General features: G+C 39.8%; 1 protein-coding gene across 2 annotated transcripts in view; it reads left to right on the top strand.

Annotated features, from left to right (window-relative positions):
* Positions 1-23,766, top strand: part of LOC131136511 (ERC protein 2-like) — a 127,933-nt gene that overhangs the window by 5,315 nt on the left and 98,852 nt on the right. Inside the window, exons 4-7 of one of the 2 annotated variants that reach the window (XM_078798250.1) lie at positions 6,260-6,409; positions 7,808-7,975; positions 15,649-15,816; positions 22,954-23,091. In XM_078798250.1, coding sequence (XP_078654376.1) covers positions 6,260-6,409; positions 7,808-7,975; positions 15,649-15,816; positions 22,954-23,091 — 624 coding nt within the window. The remainder of the gene's footprint in view (positions 1-6,259; positions 6,410-7,807; positions 7,976-15,648; positions 15,817-22,953; positions 23,092-23,766) is intronic. The other variant, XR_009131749.2, reaches the window with a different exon arrangement.

Here is a 23,766-nt window from a genome sequence, read left to right as displayed (position 1 = left end):
AAGTCAAACGTGTGTCAGTGAATGTGATGATACACGTACATCTGGAGGCCTGGCGGCTTAACGTTTCTACACACAAGCCACTCCCCTTCTGGGCTCGGGCACGGGATATTAACCCATGCTGGGTGTCGGTGTGGTGATTACGGGTGCTTCAATGCAATGGTTCCTGTGTGTGTATATGAGGTAAGTACTTGTTAACACACATAGACGCACTGTGTCGTATGCTATTTTTAACTGCTTGACGGCTTGCTTGCTTGCTTTAACGCGTGTGTACCTATGAAGAATATGGGCGGCTTGTACCCAAAGTCCTAAGGTGTATTCACTTGTGTTTATTCTGTACTTTGCTCACATGACACCTGATGACATTTGCAACATTGTATTCAACTGGAATATTAACACATTTTCAATATGATTGATGCGCTATTCAAGATTTACATAAACTTGATGCAACAATAATAACATTTTTTGTCCTTTAAGGACACCTTGCATAAACAAATGTAATAACAATTGGAACATCTAATGTTAATTGGCATTGTATTCATTATTGGAACAAAGAAATTATAACCTTAGTACACTATTTATGTTGTTTATGATGTTGTTTGGTATAGAGAAAGTACCTGGAAGCAGAACTGGAGGTAGCAGAGATGAGGATGCTGAGGTTCTCAATGGGAGTGACCAGGATGGATAGGATCAGGAATGAGTACATTACATGTTAAAGGCCTTGGCGATAAAGTCAGAGAGGCCAGACTGAGATGATTCGGACATGTCCAGAGGAGAGATAGTGAATATGTTGGTAGAAGGATGCTGCCAGGTAGAGAAAGAGGAAGGTAGAGGAAGACCAACAAGGAGGTTAAGAAGGACATTATGTCTGGACAGAATGATCATGAGATGCTGGATAAAGAGTGCAATCTATCACTCAGAGTGTTTGTTTTGTTTGTGAAATAACGGTCGGCACGGCAGACCTCGCAGCTAGGAGACCAGGGTTCAATTCCACCCTCGGCCATCTCTGTGTGGAGTTTGCATGTTCTGCCCCGTGCATGCGTGGGTTTTCTCCGGGTACTCCGGTTTCCTCCCACATTCCAAAAACATGCTAGGTTAATTAGCGACTCCAAATTGTCCATAGGTATGAATGTGAGTGTGAATGGTTGTTTGTCTATATGTGCCCTGTGATTGGCTGGCCACCAGTACAGGTTGTACACCGCCTCTCGCCCGAAGACAGCTCGACCCTCGTGAGGAAAAGCTGTAGAAAATGAATAAATGAATGAATGTTTGTGAAATAAAAAAAAAAACAGTTCGAATCCAGAGTACTCCCAATTTACAGATATCAACCTGCAGTTCCAGAGCCTTTTGTAGTACCAGCAGTACCCACAGAGGGGCAGTGCTCTATTGCTTTGGTACCCACCTGCACATACAGATGAGAAGCATAAATCAGGACCAAATCGACCCCCCCGCCCCCCTCTGCCCCAGCTGCCTGGTCTCTGCATGCCAAGTAATAACAGCCGCACCACTGTTGCCTGACCTGCAGCTAAAGGTATACACGCATGCACATACTGGGAGATTACATCTATTTTATTACATGCATAACCAACTATTTATTTGATTTGATGTAGACTTTAAGGCAGGGGTCTCAAATTAAATTTACCTGGGGGGGCCGCTGGACATAGGCATAAAGTATCGGGAGAGAAAGACAGCGTATGAACGTCATGACAATGTTAAACATAAACTAACAGATACATTTCTAAATTTGTACTTTTCCTCGGCAATGAAGAAGGGTTGGAATGCGATGTGATGAATCTGTGTGCTTCTATGTACGCGGTGCATATGACACCCTTGCCTTCAGGCTACAATTTAACTTTTTGACCGTATCCTTCTCTCAGGATGTCGGCACTTATTGCTATAGTGTTACCTTTTGAGCCTATTAATTCCATATGCTGGCTGCTTGACACATGTGGAGCAGAGATGGCAGCATTTGATTGTGTTTCTGTTGCATGACTTCAATCACCCACTGGGGATACAACAGTGCTGTTACTACAGGTATACTGTACTCGGTGAGAAATTACCGAAAAGTTAGACTCATGGTAACACAGGAGTCGCACATAGTCAGTGGGCAGTGGCAGATATGCTTTTAGCGTAGTAATCCCTGCTTATCCGCAAGTGACAAAGACAAGAAGATAATGGCTGCCTCCTCCAATTTCAATGGGATAACTTACAGGAATGGGACCCGCAGAAAGACGAGAAATTACTTCATTACTTAACAATTAAAAGACCGAAAAAGATTAGGACTATAAGGAGGAGTATAGAATATGGATGGATTTTGGGTAGCCGACACTAAATGACGGACCTCGGACTGGATTCAGATCCGGTGATGGCCCTTTATGTCACCAAATAAAGTCAATGGGGAAATACAAGAAAATATTCTCTGATCGGTGATCGCACCAACAGTTTGCGGGCAAAATTACTTCAGTTGTTACGATTAACATGACAGCAAACGCAATGACGTCACAACCGGAACAAACCACGAGGTTCGAACGGTCGTACCCTGGAATAGACTTTCCCAGTGTAGTCGGATCTCCCCATCCGGTCACCACTTCTTAAAGAGGAGGACCACCACCTCAGTCTGCCAATCTAAAGGTACTGTTCCCGACTTCCAGCCAAGACAGTCCCTCAAAATCAGGAGCCTTGAGGAATTCCGGGCGAAAGTCATCAAGCCCCGGAGCGTTGCCACCGAGGAGCATCTAACCACCCCAGATACCTCAGCCACGGTGATGATGGAACTATCCTCTGACTCTGCTTCCGTCAGGGGGATTGAGAAGGGCCTCAAAGTATTCTTTCCACCGTCCAACTACATCCTCAGTCGAGGTCAGCAGGCCCCCAGTCCCCAATGTAAACAGTGAGAACTGGGCACTGTTTCATCTTTCTGAGGCGCCGGACCTCTTTGCCAGAACCTCGAAAGTCGTGTTCCATGGCTTCACCGAATTCCTCCCACGCCCAAGTTTTTACCTCGACCACCGCATTCCAGTGCAGACCAACCAACCAAGTTCAGTCTTTGATCAGTTTCTCTAATATTTCAAATCGGGGGGGTGAAAAATGTCCGTCCCTTTGGGGGATTGTGACAGAATATAATTGAGAAGCACTGCTCTAATTGAAGACCCCTGATTAAGGAATTTGACGAGGGTAAGACTTTTGCATTTGTGGTTGTTGACCCACTAAAGGTCAACTACAAGTAGAAGTATTGAATAAGGTTTTTGCTTTCAACAGTTTGTAGAACTCAAAATCATTTAGTGCAGGACTTAATAATGTCCACCATATTTTTTGCGTACATGCGGTCTGTTGTGTAGGCATAGTTATAGCTCAAAGCTAGCATGAATTATTCATAGAAGCAATGTGCATGCGCAGGCAGAAAGGGATCTTGTATCGATGTTGGCATGCCAGACGTCTTTGAGAACGCCTGAGAACAGATCGACTGGAGTATAAGTAAGACAAAAACTTAGCGTATTATATTATAGATCATATCATCTGTATTTTATTGACGGAGAGCATAAAAAAGGAAACTGAAGAGGTAAGGATACAGTAGTAGAACTCTAAAAGTACGCAAAGCTTTTTATTCCATGCTCGGAGCTGTGGATGTTGAGTAGCGCAAAGATGATGAGCCGCCAAGCTTGTTTTTATCGGGTTCCTCCCCAAGAGCTTCATCGGCGGAACCAGCAAGCTGACCCAGCTGAGACCAGGGCTCAGGGCTTCTTTGATATGAAGGTAGGACAGTTGCTAGTTAGTAATAGTTCAATTTAACTCTAAACATGCTGTTGTATAGTATGAAAACTATTTTTAACCGGTTTAACCGTTATTTCAGCAGCTTACAAGGCAGGTTGATTGGATATCAGCCACCAACATAACTTAAATTATTGAATAGTTCTGCTGTAATACGAGCCGAAGTAGAGGAGTTTCCACTGTCCTTAATGAAGATATACAGTAGGACGCTGCCTACGTTGCTACGTTGCCTAGCAGCGGGATTTCATTGCAATACAAGTTTGTTTCTAATGTCGCATACAGAAGCTCTCACTCTCAACTCAGTTCTTGAAGTCGTTAAAACTGTGAAACACGCACACATACAACCACAGTATTTAGTTTTTGGACATACTTGGTCAATTGTCCGCGTATTAAGGAAGTTCACATGCAAAAACTAAATGCATTAGAGACACAAATAAATCTGACTGAATTCATTGCAGGTGAAAACACGCTGTTAGACGTACAGTGTAATATTAGACATTTCTTGTTTTAAACAACACCAATCCAATCCACTTTATTTATATAGCACATTTTATAAACAGTTTCCAAAGTGTTGCACAGACTAGTAAAATAAAAAGTAAAAATAAAAAAAATAAAAAAGAAAAAAAAATTGTAAAATATATATTAAAATATTAAAAACAAGAAGCAAAGCAATAAAAGTATATAAAAAAAATTAAACCAATTAAAATAAAAAAAAGAACTAAAAGACACAAGACCATACGACTCACTCAGAGTTAAAAGCCAGAGAATAAAAGTGGCTTTTAAGACGAGACTTAAAGCTTTATTAGAGAGTTTTTTTGTAGAGAGTTCCATAGCTTGGGGGCCAACCACAGAAAAGGCTCGGTCCCCCCTGGTCTTAAGTCTCGTCTTGGGCACAACAAGTTGGAGCTGGCAGCTCATTTAACGCCTTAACAACAAACAATAAAATCTTAAAATCAATATTAAAGCAAACAGGCAAACAATGCAGGGAGACCAAAATTTTGACTTTTGGCTAATTCCAGACTAAAGTGCATTACAGTTAGTCCACACGTGATTAAATAAAAGCGTGCAAAGATAAAAAAGATTTAATTTTAGATAAAAGCACAAGATTTTATAACTGCATTAATTTGTTTATTGAGTTTAAAATCACTGTCTATTATGACGCCAACGCTGGTTGCTGAGGGACGAATGTTTGTTTTTTAGGGGGCCGAAGTCTATAGAGGGGCCTTTATAGTTGAGGAGGATAGCTTCGGACACCATCTGTTGTTGCAGTTATTAATATTAAAGGAAAAGGGAATTATGTTTGTCTAATATGTGATGTGCACTTTGTGATTGCAGAATACCACAACACCTTTCTGTTTTGATCCTGACGTTATCTGGCAGGTAGATATCCAGTACTCATTTTTTTTTAATCTTTCTATTTTCATCATTGGACATTGGAATGCAATGCCTTCAAGTAATTTGCATTAGTTTAAGGCCCAATTGGTACTGAATGCTGTTTTCATGTACTGTATTACTTAGGTTATCATACAGAATTCCACAAGACACAGTGGAATTGATTCAGTAGCATACTCTGTTTGGGTAATGTTGCATTGGATCGAAGCAGTTGAAGCATTTAAATTAAAAAAAAAAAAAAATACAGTCCAAACATTCTTCCTTGTGTGTTTTGCATGTGCTTTTGCAGGATATTTACAGCACTTTGCTCCGGGCAATGTTGATGTCAGGGATCGTAATGGAGGTCAGATGCTTACATGTTGCCTGTAGGGCCACTGCTCATGGCATCATGCGAGCTGCTTCCATTTATTCAATTACCTTTTCTCTTCTTGTCCAAGGTTTAGCATTCAACGTATGTATGAACACATGTAGCTTCAAACCCTCAGGACCTGTCCAATGGCGGAACCTTCTGTTCCTCCATCCGTACATATTAGTTGCCAGGCTTGAATCTTCTTATCCATCTCTAGTTTATTTATTTCATTGACAATTTCGCTGAATTACTTTCAGTTGTGTGTACTGACCATTGCAGGGGACCTGAATGCGCACATGGATGTAGCTCATAACAGGCATGCTAATGAACTCAATGCTAACCTTGACATGTTTGGTCTCACTCGGCATGTTGACAGAACCTACCCATTGGAAAAGGGCACACTCTTGATTTGAGAGCGTAAGATCATAAGCTTAATGCCTGGGTTAGCCTGCTGCTGTGTTTAATGTGACTGTCAGGAACAGAGGTGTTCTACATGGTGTTGCACATTGCGGCTTCTGTTGTGCAGTCCAGTAGGTCCTACTCATTTTAAGGCAATGAAAAGTATTCATTTGATTGGTTAAGATTAGACTCGGCTGTGTTAAACCCTCACACACCTTCTCTCCTCCCTCTTTTTCACTTGTGCCGGTGGGGAGGAACGGAGGCATGGGTGCGCAGAGCTGCGCCTGACTGCGCTGCTCACGAAAATTGCGCAGTTAAATCTTACACTTTGCTTGCCTGCTGTTGTGGATGTAGGACACAAAGATCTCTTCATTGGAGAGGAATATCAGAGACTTAGAAGATGAAGTCCAGATGTTAAAGACCAGCAGCCTGCTACATCCTGATGACAGGCAGGATGAGCTCAAGCAGGTCTACAAGAGCCACTCTAAATTCATGAAGTCCAAGGTAGAATGTTTGGGACAGCTCTGCATTGCATGACCTAAGTGTTGCATGCTTCTATTAAAAACTTAAACTGTCCAAGAACCTGTTATGTCCATGTTCATGTCCATGTGTCCAATGCATGCAAATGTGTTGGTTCACATAAAGCATGGACCCACAGTTTCTTCTGTTTGCCCATTTGAGCAGAACTTGAGCTTGAGCTTATCCCAGCTAATTTCGACTGAAATGATGACTCTCTAGAGGCAACCATTTTTACTCACATTCACATCATCACTGATTGGAAACCAAACCCACACTGGCATCTCAATGGGGCCTGGACGAGATCCTGAGTGAGAGAAGAACCCAGAACCCAAGAATCCAGCAAAGGATTCAACCACAGCAAACAGAGTTGCACCTCCAAGATCCAGAACTCAGGTTTCAGATGCAGCAGGAGGCATCTACACCCTCTTCATGCTTCACTAATGTTCCTGACTCCATCATCACCCATGGAAGCTTAGTTTTGTCTTTCGTCATTGATGTTTTATGGGACAGCCTAAATATTATTATTATTATTATTACCATAGAAAAGTTTTGAAACACACCAAACTGGTGTTCAACCAGGCATAAATTTGAAGAGTCTACCTTAAGTAGAGATTAGCCTTTAAGTAGATGTGGTGGTGATTAGTTTAAAGGTGTTTAGACCAAATTCCTCTTCGCTCTACAAAAAGAACTTGGAATTATTTTTTTTTTAATTTCTGGAAAGCACTCTTATTTTTGTGTCCTTGTCCAGGCCTCATCACCACCCGCGTACTTCATCAGACCAGCTCCCACTTTCCCAGTCCCTACTCAACAAACTTGGATCCCAGAACAAGCAGAAGTACTCCCAATAGTAGTCAATGTCGAACATGTTTAAATTGTAAAATATTATCGTTAGTCTTGCGCCTATCTATTCTTATGTCTTCTCTCTTAATATATCATAACCTCTGAGTTGCTTTCTGACCGCACCTTTACCCTGTCTTTTCCTCATGCTGGCTCTTTAGAGAGCGATTATTTCAAAACATGCACTGTTCCAGTCTTAATTTTACCGCTCGCACAATTACAGAAATCTGTCCCCCAATCAGCTTTGTAAAGTTTTGGCACCAGAAGTCAGATGACAATCTTTTGCACATACGTAGCTAGCCTCAGCACAGAAAGCAATTCATTTCCACTGTGGATCCTGCTTTATAGAACTATCTCTCAATTTTGTTGCATGGAAGGTGATCATAGAGCATGTTGAACAGAAAGGAATGAGTGATTGTCTGCTGGGTTAAGTTTGGCTCCCCAGCAATACATTCCCAATTGATTTAAGCTAAAAAGAAAAGTGTTAATATGCATATCGGTCCCCTTCATGAATGACTAACCCAAGTGTTTGTGTGTGACGGCCAGATAGAGCAGCAGAAGCAGGAGCTGAACAAGAAGGAGTCCGAGATGCAAGCCCTGCAGACCAAACTGGAAACGGTCACCAATCAGAACTCTGACTGCAAGCAACACATTGAGGTGCTAAAGGAGTCGCTCAGCGCTAAGGAGCAACGTGCCAATACACTGCAGACAGAGGTTAGTTTGAACTTTCGTTGATGTCACTGCGCTGTCATTCGGAGAAAAAGTCGAAGTACAACCGCTGGTCCTTCGCATTTAGAGGAGTCAGATGAAGTGACTTGGACGTCCGGTCAGGACCTCCTTGGGGAGGTGTTCAGGTCACATCCTATTGGTAGGAGGCCTCAACGACGTCCCAGGATATACAGTATTGGAGAGACTATGGCTGAATCCCAATTCTACCCCTTACTCATCGGTTTTGCGCATTCACGAGAATGAAGCGGTGTCCCAATTCTTAGTGGCTGCTTCTCCAGTTTAAGTCTCTCAACTGGCCTGGGAACACCTCCGGATGGTGGGAGGACCTGGACAAAGTCTGGGCTTCCCTGCTTTGGCTGCCGTCCCTGTGACCCCATCCCGGATAAGTGGTAGTGGGGTAGTGGAAAGTAACTAAATGGTAATGGTAATGGTAATGGTTTTATTTCATTTGAACATGCATCAGATTACAATTGAGTGCATCCCATAATCAGTTCCCAGTTCCACATGTCCAAAAGGAGTAGGGAGAAGCAAAGCTTATTAAATCTTACCCCTCCATCTGGTACTTTTACAATCGGTAACATCGGTTACATTTGTTCACTTCCTGCTTTCCATAATACAGTTTAAGGTTTTTTTGGGGTTTTATTTTAAATAATGTACCTCATACCGAAGTACAAGGTGATATGATTAAGATCTTGTTAAAAATGATTGGTGCAACTACTTTTCGTGTAAGTGAAATGTGTAAGAAACAAAGTTTAAAAAGTTTATTTTGGTGTGTGCTCCTAAATTTTCAGCTTGCGTTCCTAAAATTTTAATTTACGGGCCACTGTACTTTTAGTTAAGAAATCTGAACCTTGCCAATATTTAAGCACAGAGTATTTTTCGGCCTTTGATAAACAACTGGCTTCTATATTTGGATGAATTACAAGGGTCATTAACTTCAGAAGGCTGCAGTCGGCTGGTAGTGTTTTGTTCTCCGGTCTTTGAAGTCCCTAAACTGTACGGCTCCAATGACTTTATCGCCGCATGTTGTGTATACCGACATTATGTGTATGCGGAGGCAAGGAACAATTTTCTCCATCACTCTGAAGACTTGGAACTGATACTTTTTATCGCTGTGTTCCCCCTTGTTGAAAACTGCTAGCTTTGCCCACTCATCACTACAGGAAGCAATTTGGACCAAAATGAGGCCTAATTGACCATACATGTGAAAGGAATTTTGGCTGTTGTTGTGAATACATCATAGTCATAGGAACTGGTTTCTGTGGGTGGTGTTGGTTTCAGTGGGTGGTTTTGTGAGAGCACCCAGGTGTCGATTAAGCTCAGGGTTGATGTGTAGACATACCACATTTTTAGAGCTCTGATTTGACACACACATATTGGCATTTATCCAAAAGAGTGGTGTCCAACCTTCTATGACAAGGGTCTCAAACTCAATTTACTCGGGGGCCACTGGAGCTCGGGTCTGGGTGAGACTGGACCCCATCAGGTTTTCCCCAAAAAAAACAAAACACATTTATTAAAAACAAACCAAAAAAAAAACGTAATAAAATAAAAAATAAATAAAAAAATCAAGAATAAAGACAATCAATCAATCAGTAATAAATAAATATAATAATAATAATAATAAAACGGCAAATAATAAAAACTTAAGAAACCACATATAGTTGGTGGGTAGACAAATAATTTTTTTCAGATTAAAATGAACAAAGCATTATTAGAGCCCTGTAGACATGACAAAACACGACTATAGTCACATTTATACTCTTTTTTTATTTACAACATATTGCGCAACTGCAGGGTCTTGAGACACATGCTAACTCGCAAACTGGAGAGCTAGCGACCTAAACGGTAGCCTTCAAGTTATTTCCTTTAAACTTAAATAGCCAAAAACGTACCACTTCCACACGGATAGGGAGGATAACTATTAACAGTTATTTAACCTTTAACATGAACATTAATCAAACGTAATATTTTTTTCTGGGTACATGATACCATACAGCATCCATATCAAACTTGCGCGGGATGCACTAACATTAAACTTTCATATCAAGGCGGGGGACTCAAACTAGTGTCCTGCCGGCCACATTTCGACCGCGGGCCGTGTGTTTGAGACACATGCTAAGTCGCAAACTAGAGAACTAGCGACCTAAACGGGAGCCTTCAAGTTATTTCCTTTCAACTTAAATAGCCAAAAACTTACCACTTCCACACGGATAGGGAGGATAACTATTAACAGTTATTTAACCTTTAACATGAACATGAATCAAACGTAATATTGTTTTCTGGGTACATGATACCATACAGCATCCATATCAAACTTGCGCGGGGTGCACTAACATTAAACTTTCATATCAAGGCGGGGGACTCAAACTAGTGTCCTGCGGGCCACATTTGGCCCGCGGGCCGCGTGTTTGAGACCCCTGTTCTATGACCATCTGACACGTTAGTAACTCTTATGGGAATGGACTTGGATTAGGTGGGCTCAACAATTCCTGCGCTACCTGCTGACATCGGGACATGAGCTGGCAGTTTACCCCAGATCAAGTGTTCTTGTCGTTCCAACCCAGTGACTGACTGTTGGACCTCAACGGTACCAATTTTGCTTGTCTACTAAGCAAAAAGCTTATCTACTAAGAAACAGCATAAGAGAGAAAATGCATGATGTTAATGAATAAAAGAAATCTAAACAAATACATGAAAGCAGACTTGTCATGAAAGACAGTTAGTTATAAGGCGGTTTTAAAGTGACCTTATCCGAATATGACCGACGAGGTCGCTTTTCTCAGGCCTAACAGCACGGTCCTTGGTTGCTGGCATCGTGCGATTTGGGATGCAGTTTAAGCAGCAAAGTTTTTGGGCTCCCCAAAATAAACACAGAACTGTCCAAAATAAAGCCCCTGCAGAAACCATGTGGAAAAACCATGAAGTCCAGTTACATACGTCAGAATAGGGCTTTAATGGTTTATGCAGCGGAAATGGTAAATATACGCAAAAGTAATTGTTAAAATGTAGAATATGAAGATGTGCACTCCGACATTGTTCACCTCAAATTAAATCAAAGGTATTTGTGATGATTTATCCCACATGTGTCTTTTTGTGGAACTGTTTCAATGTCAAAACATGTTGAAGATCAATAAAACACACATGCACCGGAGCAATGGTTTGGCTGTTCGTTTGAGGCCGCTAAGACGGCCAGAAACAACACATGGCTTTCTTTTCACTTCCAGCTTGTCTCACCTCCGGGTCGCATCATTTTAGTTAAACCACTTAACCTCTAATATTAATCCACACATATAAATAAATACAAACAAACATACAAAAACACATGCTGTACGATAGAGAACCGCCTTCTTTATTTTTAATTTTAACACCATGTAGACATTCCCTTGCATCCGATTCAGCACACAGGTTTTGACACGAAACAGTTACTCAAAATAATAGCCGACTTTTAACTTTAATGGTTGTTTGGGGGGTGTTGACGTGAATATGCGGTGAACACGATTACCAGACAGGAAGCTGTTAAAATGTAACATTTGAACCTGTATGGTGCTTAGTTTCTACCACTAATACTCAGTAGACTGATAGACTCCAATGGGGAAAACACATAGATAATTATGTTGAAACAGTCAAATTTGATTCATGTTCTCCATATAGCCAACATTATATTCACCTTGGGTAGTTCACACAAACGGATAAATGTTGTACCAAACATAGCATGAATTGGTTATTGATATTACTAACAAAATATGCCCATCGATTTATATGATTGTTGTTTGACCTTGTGTCGGTCAGATTGTTTTTCCCCCTCTGAAATTTTTTGTGACATTCCAAACTTCGGATGACATTCCACACACCTGGTGACAACATACATGATGGCGAGCAACCTTACCAAACAAACCTACTTCTGAGCGCTTCAATGTTTTTGTAGTCCTGAAAGTCAATATTCTCAGTCAATGAGTTGAAGCATCTTGGGATTGACTGGCGACCAGTTTAGGGTCTACACAGACTCTCACCTGAGAGACTCCGGTTCTGATGACCCTGATGTGGATAAGCAGTATAGAACATAAACAGCTTGTTTTTGAGGATGGGACTGTGATGAACTCGAGAAACGAGACACAGTACGTCACCACGGAGTACACCAAAAACTCAAAGTCTGCGTCAGATCAACAAAACAATGAATTCACTTGGATAACCAAAGCGCAGACCTGAGTCAGTTTTAATCTGGTGGGTTATGCAACCACATTTTTTTTCAACTTGTTTTTATTCCTGTAATTCCTGTAATGTTTTATCTTGGTGTCACTGATATCACCAAACCCTGATATTGTAGTTGGTTGGGTGGGTTGACTTTGTTAATTGTATATACATTGTAGATATTGCGGTGTGTACTTTTATACCCATTTGAAGGTCAGAAAGGATTAAAGATTTACATCAAGAAATTTGTGGTGCATCAGGAATGTTTTTGGCTCATGTTTTTTGGATTCTCACAATGAGTATACTCGTGGGAATGTCACAGTGACTTTGTACGTGTCTACCAGATTTGGTCTTCCACGGTCTTCCCATTGTCTGTACTTCTTCGTCTTGATTGTGATTGACTAATGTGGACCCCTTTTTTGTGTTTTTTACCTTCTGCTGCCAGAAAAAAAAAAACTTTATGATGAAATGTGAGGTGAGAGAAAGGGAGACCGATATGTTTTTTTGAGTCTCTGTTTCACTTTACTTCCAGCGTCCAGGATACACATTTAGAGCTATCCTTGAAGGTTGGTTTGAGCCTGAGGGAGGGAAGTCCTTTTGAAAGTGTATTGGGAGACTTTTTGCGGGATGATTCTGTAGTTCACATTAGAGCTGCAGCCTGCGGCGGTTCTGGCTTGAATGACGGCCTGGGCGTATTGAAAATGAACAGCAGTTAGTCCATAGCCACCAAGTAACGTTGGCTTATTTGATCATATACATTCCATAATGCGGTGCACATAAAGTCATGCTATGGTGCCATACTGTTATCTTTGGCTCTTTTCACCTCCCTATAGTAAATTGTGCACCTGATAGTTTTGATGAACCAACTATTTTGGTTTTTATCTAAAGTTACTTGATGCGCGATTGCGCCGTGTGCATCTGACACTCAAGAACTCAATACATATAACATGCATTGGCTGGCCACAACATTAGGTACACTTGCACAGGAGCCATACATAAAATATTACTCCCCTCTCAATATGTTGAAGTATCTTAAAGAATCTTAAACTTGTTTCATAACTACATGGTAAACGGGCAGCGGGCACAATCATACATCAGTCACTGTTTTGCTGTACTTGCTCTTTTTGGGTGGTTTTACTGGTGATATGAAGTCAGTTCGAAAACTGCTTGCAGTACTGAACGCGGTGCTTTTGAGAGCTTGTCTCTATTTTGGTGTATATCTAAAGTTACTTTGTGAACTTGTTCTGTAACACGCTGTACAGACCTGCCGCACAAAGGCGGCATCAGGCATTCTGCATTCATGGTTGGCATAAAATATGATTCCGCTCTAAATACGTTGCAGTATGCGCCTTGCAATCTTAAACTTGTTTCATAAAAGATACAAATTTTTTAAAAGGCACAATTGTGCATCAGTCACTTTTTTTCCACCATTTATGCTATGGTGTTCATGGTGTGAACTGCACAATCAAACAAGTAACTCAGGATAAACACAATAACATTTCAGGGACAAATGGTGCATATTTTATGGGAATTCTCCATGTTTTAAGCAATATAGAACTTTAGGTTTCTTTCACCCGTCCATTTGAGTTCCTGTTTTTTTTTTTTTTCTGGCAGTGGTCGATGCTTTTAGAGTGTGTTCTTATTGTACTATCCCAGCTTAGTGGGCCCGGTGCAGGTGAGAGTGGGGATTTCCTTTTCAGACTCTCTACTACATTCTTGCTAAATTGCTCTTTACCAGGTGGAATTGAGGGGCAGGGGGTCTCTTTGCACTCATGTTGCAAAAACCTGAACTTCAGCACGCATTGATGTGAGCACTCTAACATACCAAAGGTGCAAGGATTAGTGGTGTCACTCGATTTTCTGTGAGTGTAATGCGTGTGTGTGAAAGCAGCAAAGGGAGGACAGAACTCAACTCAGTTTTAGACTCTGGTTGTCTGCCAGACGAGCAATATAAGACATGCTGCACCGTCTTACACGGGAGGGTCTTGGCCTGCTTCTAATGCCTCTTGTGAGAAGAGCACTGTGTTCCTGGAGCCTGTGCGGTGCACTCTTGATCTACACATCCAGAAACATACACTTTTGCGTGCCCGCAAAAAGACTGCTTTTCATTTTGCAAAAGAAAGTTTGTATTAGTCTGTATTACAAAATTAAGAAATCATATTCTTCTACCAATAATACATCTTGACAAACCCAACTTTATGGCAGCTGATGTGGGTTTAGGTCGCAATCAGTGATTTTACTTGAGTTTTACATGAGTGGTACTTTTACAATAAGTAACTGTTACATTTGTTCACTTCCTGCTTTCCTAATATAATATAAGTTTTTTTTTATTGAAAAAAGTTTTTTTTAAATTTTTATTTTTATTATTGTTATTATTATTTTTTATTTTGGTATAGATCAGATTACAATTGAGTGCATCCCATAATCAGTTCCCAGTTCCACATGTCCAAAAGGAGTAGAGAGGAGAGGAAGAAGCAAAGCTTATTAAATCCTACCCCTCCATCTGGTACTTTTACAATCAGTAACTGTTACATTTGTTCACTTCCTGCTTTCCATAATACAGTTTAAGGTTTTTTTTTATTTTTTTTTAAATAATGTACCTCGTAACAAAGTACAAGGTGATATGAGCATCCAATGCCATAATGGGTACCATAGTAAGTGTCAATATAGTGATATATATAGCACATCATGACTGGTTCAAGACTCTTCATCCTTGTATTTAGCAAATTTATTTTATCAATTTTATAATTTTTTTTTTTTTAATTTTTTGTCATGTACCGAAGTACGAGGTGATATGAGCATCCAATGCCATAATGGGTACCATAGTAAGTGTCAATATAGTGATATATATAGCACATCATGACTGGTTTTTGACATTATTTTAGCTGTTTGAAGATGAACTATATCAGCAATCTATCATGAATCTTGCAAAAGCCATGTTTCGGGGGTTTATACTCAAATTACCCCGACTAGCAAACACGCTGGTAATGTCATTAGATGCCGAGCTTCAGAAAAGAGATACACATAATACTCCTGACATCCAGTGGAAGGTTTTATGTGTTTGTGTGGGGCTCCTCACTGCAGGCAGTAAAGACTGATATACAGCCAAGAGACTTTAATGTGTGAGTGTAGAGTGTGCAGACAGATGTTTGGCAGCTCTGGACATCATCATACTTGACACGCTCACACACACTTTTAGTTGACTAGCGTACAGTGGTTCAAAGCTCAATTTATACCACTTTGAAAAACTAACAAGTAAATCTTAGTATGACACATAAGGTAAAAACGTATATATATGTATATTAATTCTAATACTTTTGAGGTATTTTTGTCTGTATTTTGTCCCACCTCTATGAAGTAGGCAATAGAACACTGCCTGAAAACGGCTTTGCTTACACAATTAATCATGATTAATCCTTATGTCTGCTCCACTAAACCAAGTTAACTCAGTGTGTTGTGTCTTTTAGGTCGATGCCCTGCGAGTGCGATTAGAGGAAAAAGAGCAGTTCCTGTCCAAGAAGAACAAGCAGCTTCAGGACCTGACTGATGAAAAAAGCACCCTAACCGGAGAAATCAGAGACATGAAGGACATGTTGGATGTCAAGGAGAGGAAGGTCAATGTCCTTCAGAAGAAGGTATGTCCACCCACTTGCCGTGCAGACTAAAGAGTCGTGTATCTTGTTATTTTTATCTCTCACAGCTCATATCTGCATTTATTTATCTATACTCATCCCGATACGTTACGGTTTGAACATCGGTCACTCACTTGAGCATCAGTCACAAAATATTCCTATATAAGATAATTGTACAGTTCATTCATTCATTCATTTTCTACCGCTTTTACCTCACGAGGGTCGCGGGGGGTGCTGGAGCGGCCACGCACCATGCGGCCTGCGGGCCAAATATGGCCCGCGGGACACTAGTTTGAGGCCCCCGCCTTGATATGAAAGTTTAATGTTAGTCCGGCCCACGCAAGTTTGATACGGATGCTTTATGGTATCATGTACCCAGAAAAAATTATTACGTTTGATTCATGTTCATGTTAAAGGTTAAATAACTGTTAATAGTTATCCTCCCTATCCGTGTGGAAGTGGTAAGTTTTTGGCTATTTAAGTTGAAAGGAAATAACTTGAAGGCTACCGTTTAGGTCGCTAGCGCTCTAGTTTGCGAGTTAGCGTGTGTCTCAAGACCCTGCAGTTGCGCAATATGTTGTAAATAAAAAGAGTATAAATGTGACTATAGTCGTGTTTTGTCATGTCTACAGGGCTCTAATAATGCTTTGTTCATTTTAATCTGAAAAAAATAATTTGTCTACCCACCAACTATATGTGGTTTCTTAAGTTTTTATTATATATATTAAAAATATATTTATAAAATATAATTATATATATATTTATTTATTACTGATTGATTGATTTTCTTTATTCTTGATTTGTTTATTTATTTTTCATCTTATTTTGTGTAGAAAAATAAAAAGTAAGATATTTGAGAACAGTGGAATGTTTTATCAGAATTTTTATTGTAGAAAATCGGAACAAAAGCAAAGTTTATTCATTTTTCTGTTTTTAATAAATGCGTTTTTTTTTTTTTTTTTTGGAAAACCTGATGCGGCCCAGCCTCGCCCAGACCCTAAAATGTGTCAGTTTGCGTGATTGTTTTGTACTAAATCATACCAGTTACCCTTACTCCTTAGTTGGACTTTACCAGTCTATTTGTACAACTTGTCTATGAGACTTTAAGGTTCTTTTGATGGGTCGCAAGTTGGACTTGATTGTTAATAGAAGAAGTAATACTTGTATGTACCGTAGACAATTGTCAGTACTTCCTTTGGGCCTCTCCTTGGACAGCCACCATGACTTATAGCGTGGCACCGTGATGTCACTGTTCCTCATACTTCCAATCTGAATTTAACCAAGAGTTGAGTAACCGCCTGTTCAACGAAGAAGCCATTTTTCTGCTTTTCCCGTATGACAACGCAGAACAGTGGGAGCTCTGTTCAAACCCCTTCGTCTGTAGCACCGTGACCAATGCATAATCATGCATTTATTTATTTATTTTTCATTTTTTGGTTGATTTTTCGCCAGGGAGGTAGGGTTTGTGAGAGGCAACACGGTGCAGAGACGGTTGTGGTGCGGTTTTGGCATACATGTGTTATTCATGTTCAAACATTGTGGTCGTCTCAATCCATATTCATGCTTTTAAAAAGCCCGAGCTTTGTGCGTTGGAAGTATAGTATCCCCTATCGGGTTGCCTCCCTATGGCAACCGCAGACGGGCAGCTTCGGTTACGTCTGCCTCGGCTGCACTGGACATATGTGTGGCGGCTCTATAGAGGGATGCCCTGGACACAAGCATCTCTGTTGATTCTGGTCGTGTCAAACAGGTCTCCCTTGACTATCTCAGGGGAGTGCATCTCGATTTTGGTGCGTTTATTCGTAAATTATTTGGTGTGATGTTCAATACTTCAAGATTTTAAGCTTACAGTGGTATGAAAAAGTATCTGAACTTTTTGGAATTTCTCACATTTCTGCATAAAATCACCATCAAATGTTCCTCCCCCTTTTTGTCATTCTTTGCATGCTATCCTCATTAAAATATGAAATCCTATAAATGTTTGGGTGGTTTTAGTTAAAGCAGATACTGTTTTTTCAAGATCAGATCACATTTGATGGTGATTTTATGCAGAAATGTGAGAAATTCCAAATGGTAATGGTTTTATTTCATTTTATTTCATCATCAGATTACAATTGAGTGCATCCCATAATCAGTTCCCAGTTCCACATGTCCAAAAGGAGTAGGAAGAAGCAAAGCTTATTAAATCCTACCCCTCCATCTGGTACTTTTACAATCAGTAACTGTTACATTTGTTCACTTCCTGCTTTCCATAATACAGTTTACATTTTTTTTTTTTAAATAATGTACCTGTACCGATATTACTGTCATTTAATCAGTGTTTGCAGTACTGGTGAGTAACTGTTACATTTGTTCACTTCCTGCTTTCCATAATACAGTTTTTTTTTTTTTTAATAATGTACCTCGTACTGACATTACTGTCATTTAATCAGTGTTTGCAGTACTGGTGAGTAACTGTTACATTTGTTCACTTCCTGCTTTCCATAATACAGTTTAAGGTTTTTTTTTTTTTAAATAATGTACCTCATACTGAAATTACTGTCATTTAATCAGTGTTTGCAGTACTGGTGAGTAACTGTTATATTTGTTCACTTCCTGCTTTCCATAATACAGTTTAAGTTTTTTTTTTTGTTTTTTTTTAAATAATGTACCTCGTACCGAAATTACTGTCATTTAATCACTGTTTGCAGTACTGGTGAGTAACTGTTACATTTGTTCACTTCCTGCTTTTCATAATACAGTTTAAGGTTTTTTTTTTGTTTTTTTTTTTTTAAATAATGTACCTCGTACCGAAATTACTGTCATTTAATCAGTGTTTGCAGTACTGGTGAGTAACTGTTATATTTGTTCACTTCCTGCTTTCCATAATACAGTTTAAGTTTTTTTTTTTTTTTTAAATAATGTACCTCGTACTGAAATTACTGTCATTTAATCAGTGTTTGCAGTACTGGTGAGTAACTGTTATATTTGTTCACTTCCTGCTTTCCATAATACAGTTTAAAGTTTTTTTTTTGGTTTTTTTTTGGTTTTTTTTAAATAATGTACCTCGTACCGAAATTACTGTCATTTAATCAGTGTTTGCCGTACTGGTGAGTAACTGTTATATTTGTTCACTTCCTGCTTTCCATAATACAGTTCAAGGTTTTTTTTTTGTTTTTTTTAAATAATGTACCTCATACCGAAATTACTGTCATTTAATCAGTGTTTGCAGTACTGGTGAGTAACTGTTACATATGTTCACTTCCTGCTTTGCATAATACAGTTTAAGGTTTTTTTTTGTTTTTTTTTTAAATAATGTACCTCGTACCGAAATTACTGTCATTTAATCAGTGTTTGCAGTCCTGGTGATATGGTATATTTAAAAAAAAAGAATTTAAAAGAGGTAGTACATGACCCAGCTTGTGTTTGCTTGTAGTAACTGGAGTAGAACCTATTGATCTGAATTTGTACGCATCAGACAGCTCTGGTAAGCATCAGGCAGCACTCAATCTTCAGCTTTGATATTTGAAACACGTTTCAAGAAACAGCCAAATTGCTGCATCGGTGAACGTGTTGCAGTGCACACGGGCCCCGGGGGGTACGCAGAGTGGGGGCGCGCTGCGGGCTGCCCTGGAAATATTCCAGCTAAGTGATGGAGTGTGCGTATCAACTGCGTTTCTCGGATTCTCTGAGATAAGTCTGAACTGTACACATGCATTCCCGGTGCTGTGATGAGGCCACCAATGTCTTTCATCCTAATGCATTCCATCTGACCAATCACAGCCCAGACACATGGCTGCAGATAAGACCATCGGAGCTGGAGAGGGTCCGGTAAAAAAGGCTTCTCATGGACCCTCCGCTGCTCCTATCAGCAATCACATGGAGTTAATGTTAAGGGCCCGAGGCCGGCTGATTGGAGTCAGGCTATTTATCACTCAGGACAAACCCAATGTCGGGTTGCAGCTGTTTGAGTCCGTCTTCTGCCTGACCACAACACCTGCATTGCAGTCCGCCAAATTACATGCATTTGGCTTCATGAAGAGTGTATACTGATTATTACAAAAAAACTACAATTGCATAAAAATGGGTCATAATTTGAGCTTTGCCGTATTTTTAACCATATTACAGCATTGGACCTGTCGTAGCAAATATGTTAAAACACTAAGTTGACAGACTCCAGCTGCTGTACGTAACCCCCAGTGGATAAGATTAGTTTCTTGGTCCAAACAAAAAAGAAAAAGGGGAATAAAAATCAAGCATCTGGGTAATTACACAGCAATTACTATCGCATTCTGCAGCTAAGGTGTGGCTTCAGATAAACGTAAACGTGGTTGAACTTAGCTAAAACACACACGTCATGGTCATCATGTTTGTCAAAATTTTCCTGATCATAACATATCCAGCAATATTTAATATTTACGCACCATATTTGCGATTTACACAGCAGCCATGTAGTATTACTGCAAGCTGAGGACCGCCTGGTGACTGAATGTTTCTGGTTTGATCCGTGGGTTTGTTGGCTAGACATCCTTGAGCAAGACCTGTAATCTGTAATTGCTTGCACCGATGATTTACATCCGCTACAACTGGTTTGTGGTTGAAAAAAAAAAAAAAAAAAAAAAAAAAAGTAAAAAAAAATAATAACAGTAACGATCCCTTCTTATTATACTTACGGAAATATGCTTTGGACCTCCCTTCTTTTCCTCGCTCTTCCTTTGTTGTTATTCTGGATGATAAAATCTATGTAATCTATGTATGAAAGATGACACATTCATACTCAAATGAACTTAAAACAAAACATATGCAAATAATATAAACATGCACCTGCACTATCCACTCTCCGGCTTGTATTTCCTCAAGTATCACTGAATACTTGCTTGTTGCAGTAATTGACCACTAGAGCGCATCAGTGAACACAACATCTCCGCTATCCTCTAACACTTAGTTCCCTCTCCAGAAGTAGATGAGAAGTGAAATGTGCTACAGATAGAGGGGGGGGGGGTTAAATGGAGGCCATGTATACTAAAAGTCGACGGTCCCCCCCCCCCCCGAGCTTCACGATTGAACTGCGCTTTGCTTTGAAAAGCCACAAAACGAAAGCTCCCAAGACCGGAGGAAGTATGCGTTTAATGTGAGAAGTTGGGCTTGTTAGAGATGGGACTCCAAAAACATACTAAGAACCAGAACATGCGCATAGTTCGAGTCTTAATTATAATGCGTGTGTGCTTTGCTTGAATGGCAGCTTGTGCCAAGGCTATACTTCCATTCCGTGGTCTTTCATAAAGACTGCATGTTTCACTGTGACCTACATTTCTCAAGGGAAGTACACACTGTGTTACTACATTATGTTCCCTGGTGACTGAGGCTACGCTTACAACATGTCGATGTTGGCGTCTTTGGGTTTTCACAGCATTTTCACAGTCACATTTTCATAATAATGACTGAAAATGTACGAGTATTGAGTATTGGTTTAAAATACTTTCAGAAATACAGTACAAACAATCGGAATGCTACGGTGGTCACAAAGATTCTTTTGGAGGCCACCGAGTTCTTGTTCTTTCTTTTGGATGAAAGACAGATGGGTCAACTGAGTTTGTGGTTCTCCTACAGTGTTTTTTCCCAGAAACACTTTTCAGCAGCTTTTTCTCTCATTATATTAAACCCGCGGTCTAATCACAGTAGAAAATGGATGGATGCATTCATCTGAAGTTTGTTGTTTCAATTAATTAAGTAATCCGAGGGGTGTCAAACTCATTTTAGCTCAGAGGAAAATCTACTTCCAAGTGGGCTGAATCGGTCAAATCATGGTACAGTAAACCTCGGATATATCGGATTCAATTGTTCCCACTGGTTTTGTCCGATATAAGCGAAATCCGTTATATGTGTATACCGGAAAATGTCCGTTTTATGCATATATCGGATTTATATCCATTATAAAAAGGCACTTCCTTGACTATGTTTCCAATGTACCTGGACTGGGCAATGAAAAGAGACGTAAGGTAATGAGAATTGAACTTTATTGGACTCTGAGCATAACAAATTGTTAATTAAGCTAAGTCAGGCCTACGTTATTTCCAATCGTGAGGTTAAGATCTCATTCACTGCTGTGCTAGTATTATTGACGTCACTCACTTTTATATTTGTCCTAAATCTGGAGCCAGGAGAAAGACACGATGCGGCCATGCGATATATGCGAGGGAAATTGGAACAGGACTGGAGATTTTGTCCGAAATAGGCGAAATCCGTTATAAAAAAATCCGATATATGCAATGAATTTTTATTGGAAATGCATTACAGAAAAATCGGTTCTTTTTTATCTGTCCGTTGTGAGCGAATTTCCGATATATCCGAGTCGGATATATCCAAGGTTTACTGTATATATTATATACTGTACCATGATTTTGTAAATATTTAATTAATTAAATATTAAATATTTTGCAAACTCGTTGTTGGATTGCCAATGTCCTGTGCGGTGAAATTTACTGTTCCCCCAAAATAACTCAACACAAAGCCATTAATGTCTAAACCACTTGTGTTCAAAACTGCATTTTCAGTGTCTTAAACTTGTTTCATAACTACACAGTGCATTTTTCTTCAAGACAGAGGGCACGGTCGTGCATCTGTCACTGATGGTGTTTTTTTTTTTTGTCTGATTGTTTTGGCTAGTTTGTGTCTTGATATAAAGTCAGTTGGAAAACTGCTTTTTGTGACAGTACATTTATTTATATACGTATATAAAAAATAAAGAATTCACTATACTACTATAACTATAGTAGTATAGTTATAATAACTATAACTATACTCCTTACTATAATTCACTACAATGAATTACTATAAGTTAGTTGCCGTTTCCGTGGAAACTCGCCAAGATAACTTTTTTTACTCAACAGTAAAAGTGACCACTGCACTGATTATTGGAATAATGTTTGTTGTTTTTATTTATTGAAAAAGTCTGTGGGCTGAAAATAATTTGCTCTTCAAAAGTTTGGGAACCACTACCGTAACTGATCTCATTCTCTTATCCTCTCCACATTTATTTTCGTGAATGTTCTCGTTTTGAACACATTTGATGATAATCGCTTGTGTCAGTTTTTTGCTCTCATTTCAATGCAAAGCCATCGCTGGTTCCTAAAGGGCTCCATCTTGTTTGTCTCTTGCCAGATTGAGAACCTGTTGGAACAGTTAAAGGACAAGGACAAACAGCTGACTGGGTTGAGGGATCGTGTCCAAGGCCTTCAAACCGACTCCAGCAACACTGACACAGCACTTGCCACCCTGGAGGAGGCCCTGTCTGAGAAGGTAGGAGGACATATTGTGCAAAGTTATCTGTATGCATCCCTAATATGCATATTGCCTTCTTGTCAAATTTAGTCCATAGACGGTTCCAAATTGAAACCAGTAGACCACCAGTTGGCTTTTAATGGATTGGAAATATTTACTCATCGGGGTATACTTTTTTTTTTTAAGGAAACTGGTAAAGCTTAATTAGTTTACTTGTTTTGATTTATGGACACATGCCTTGTGATTTATAGACTTTGGGACCACATCGGTGGGCCGCATGGTGGCCAGGTGGGTACCAAGTAGGCCACACAGTCAGGAGATGGGTTCGATTGCGCGTGGGTGTTCTCCTTGTACTCCGATTTACTCCCACATTCCAAAAACATGTTAGGTTCATCATTGTCCATAGGTATGAATGTAAGTGTGAATTATTTTTTTTTGTCTATATGTGCCTTGCCATTGGCTCAAGTCAGCTGGGATAGACTCCAGCATACATTAGTGAGTATAAGCGGCATAGAAAACAAATGGATGGACCATATCGACGTCCATCTTTTGTTAAATGAATGTAACACCTTCCAAAAAACATTTCCACAGAATTTCAGCCCTGTCACAAATGACCAGCTGACATCATGTTAGTGATTATGTGATGAACATAAATGAAAATATTGACAAGGACTTGACTCTGTCACCCTGATT

The sequence above is a fragment of the Doryrhamphus excisus genome, linkage group LG17 (assembly GCF_037039965.1).
Source record: "Doryrhamphus excisus strain RoL-2023G ecotype Guam linkage group LG17, RoL_Dexc_Guam_v1.1, whole genome shotgun sequence".
NCBI classification, from domain to species: Eukaryota; Metazoa; Chordata; class Actinopteri; order Syngnathiformes; family Syngnathidae; genus Doryrhamphus; species Doryrhamphus excisus.
Note: the sequence above shows the minus strand (reverse complement) of the source record. Positions and strands in the feature narration are given on the sequence as shown.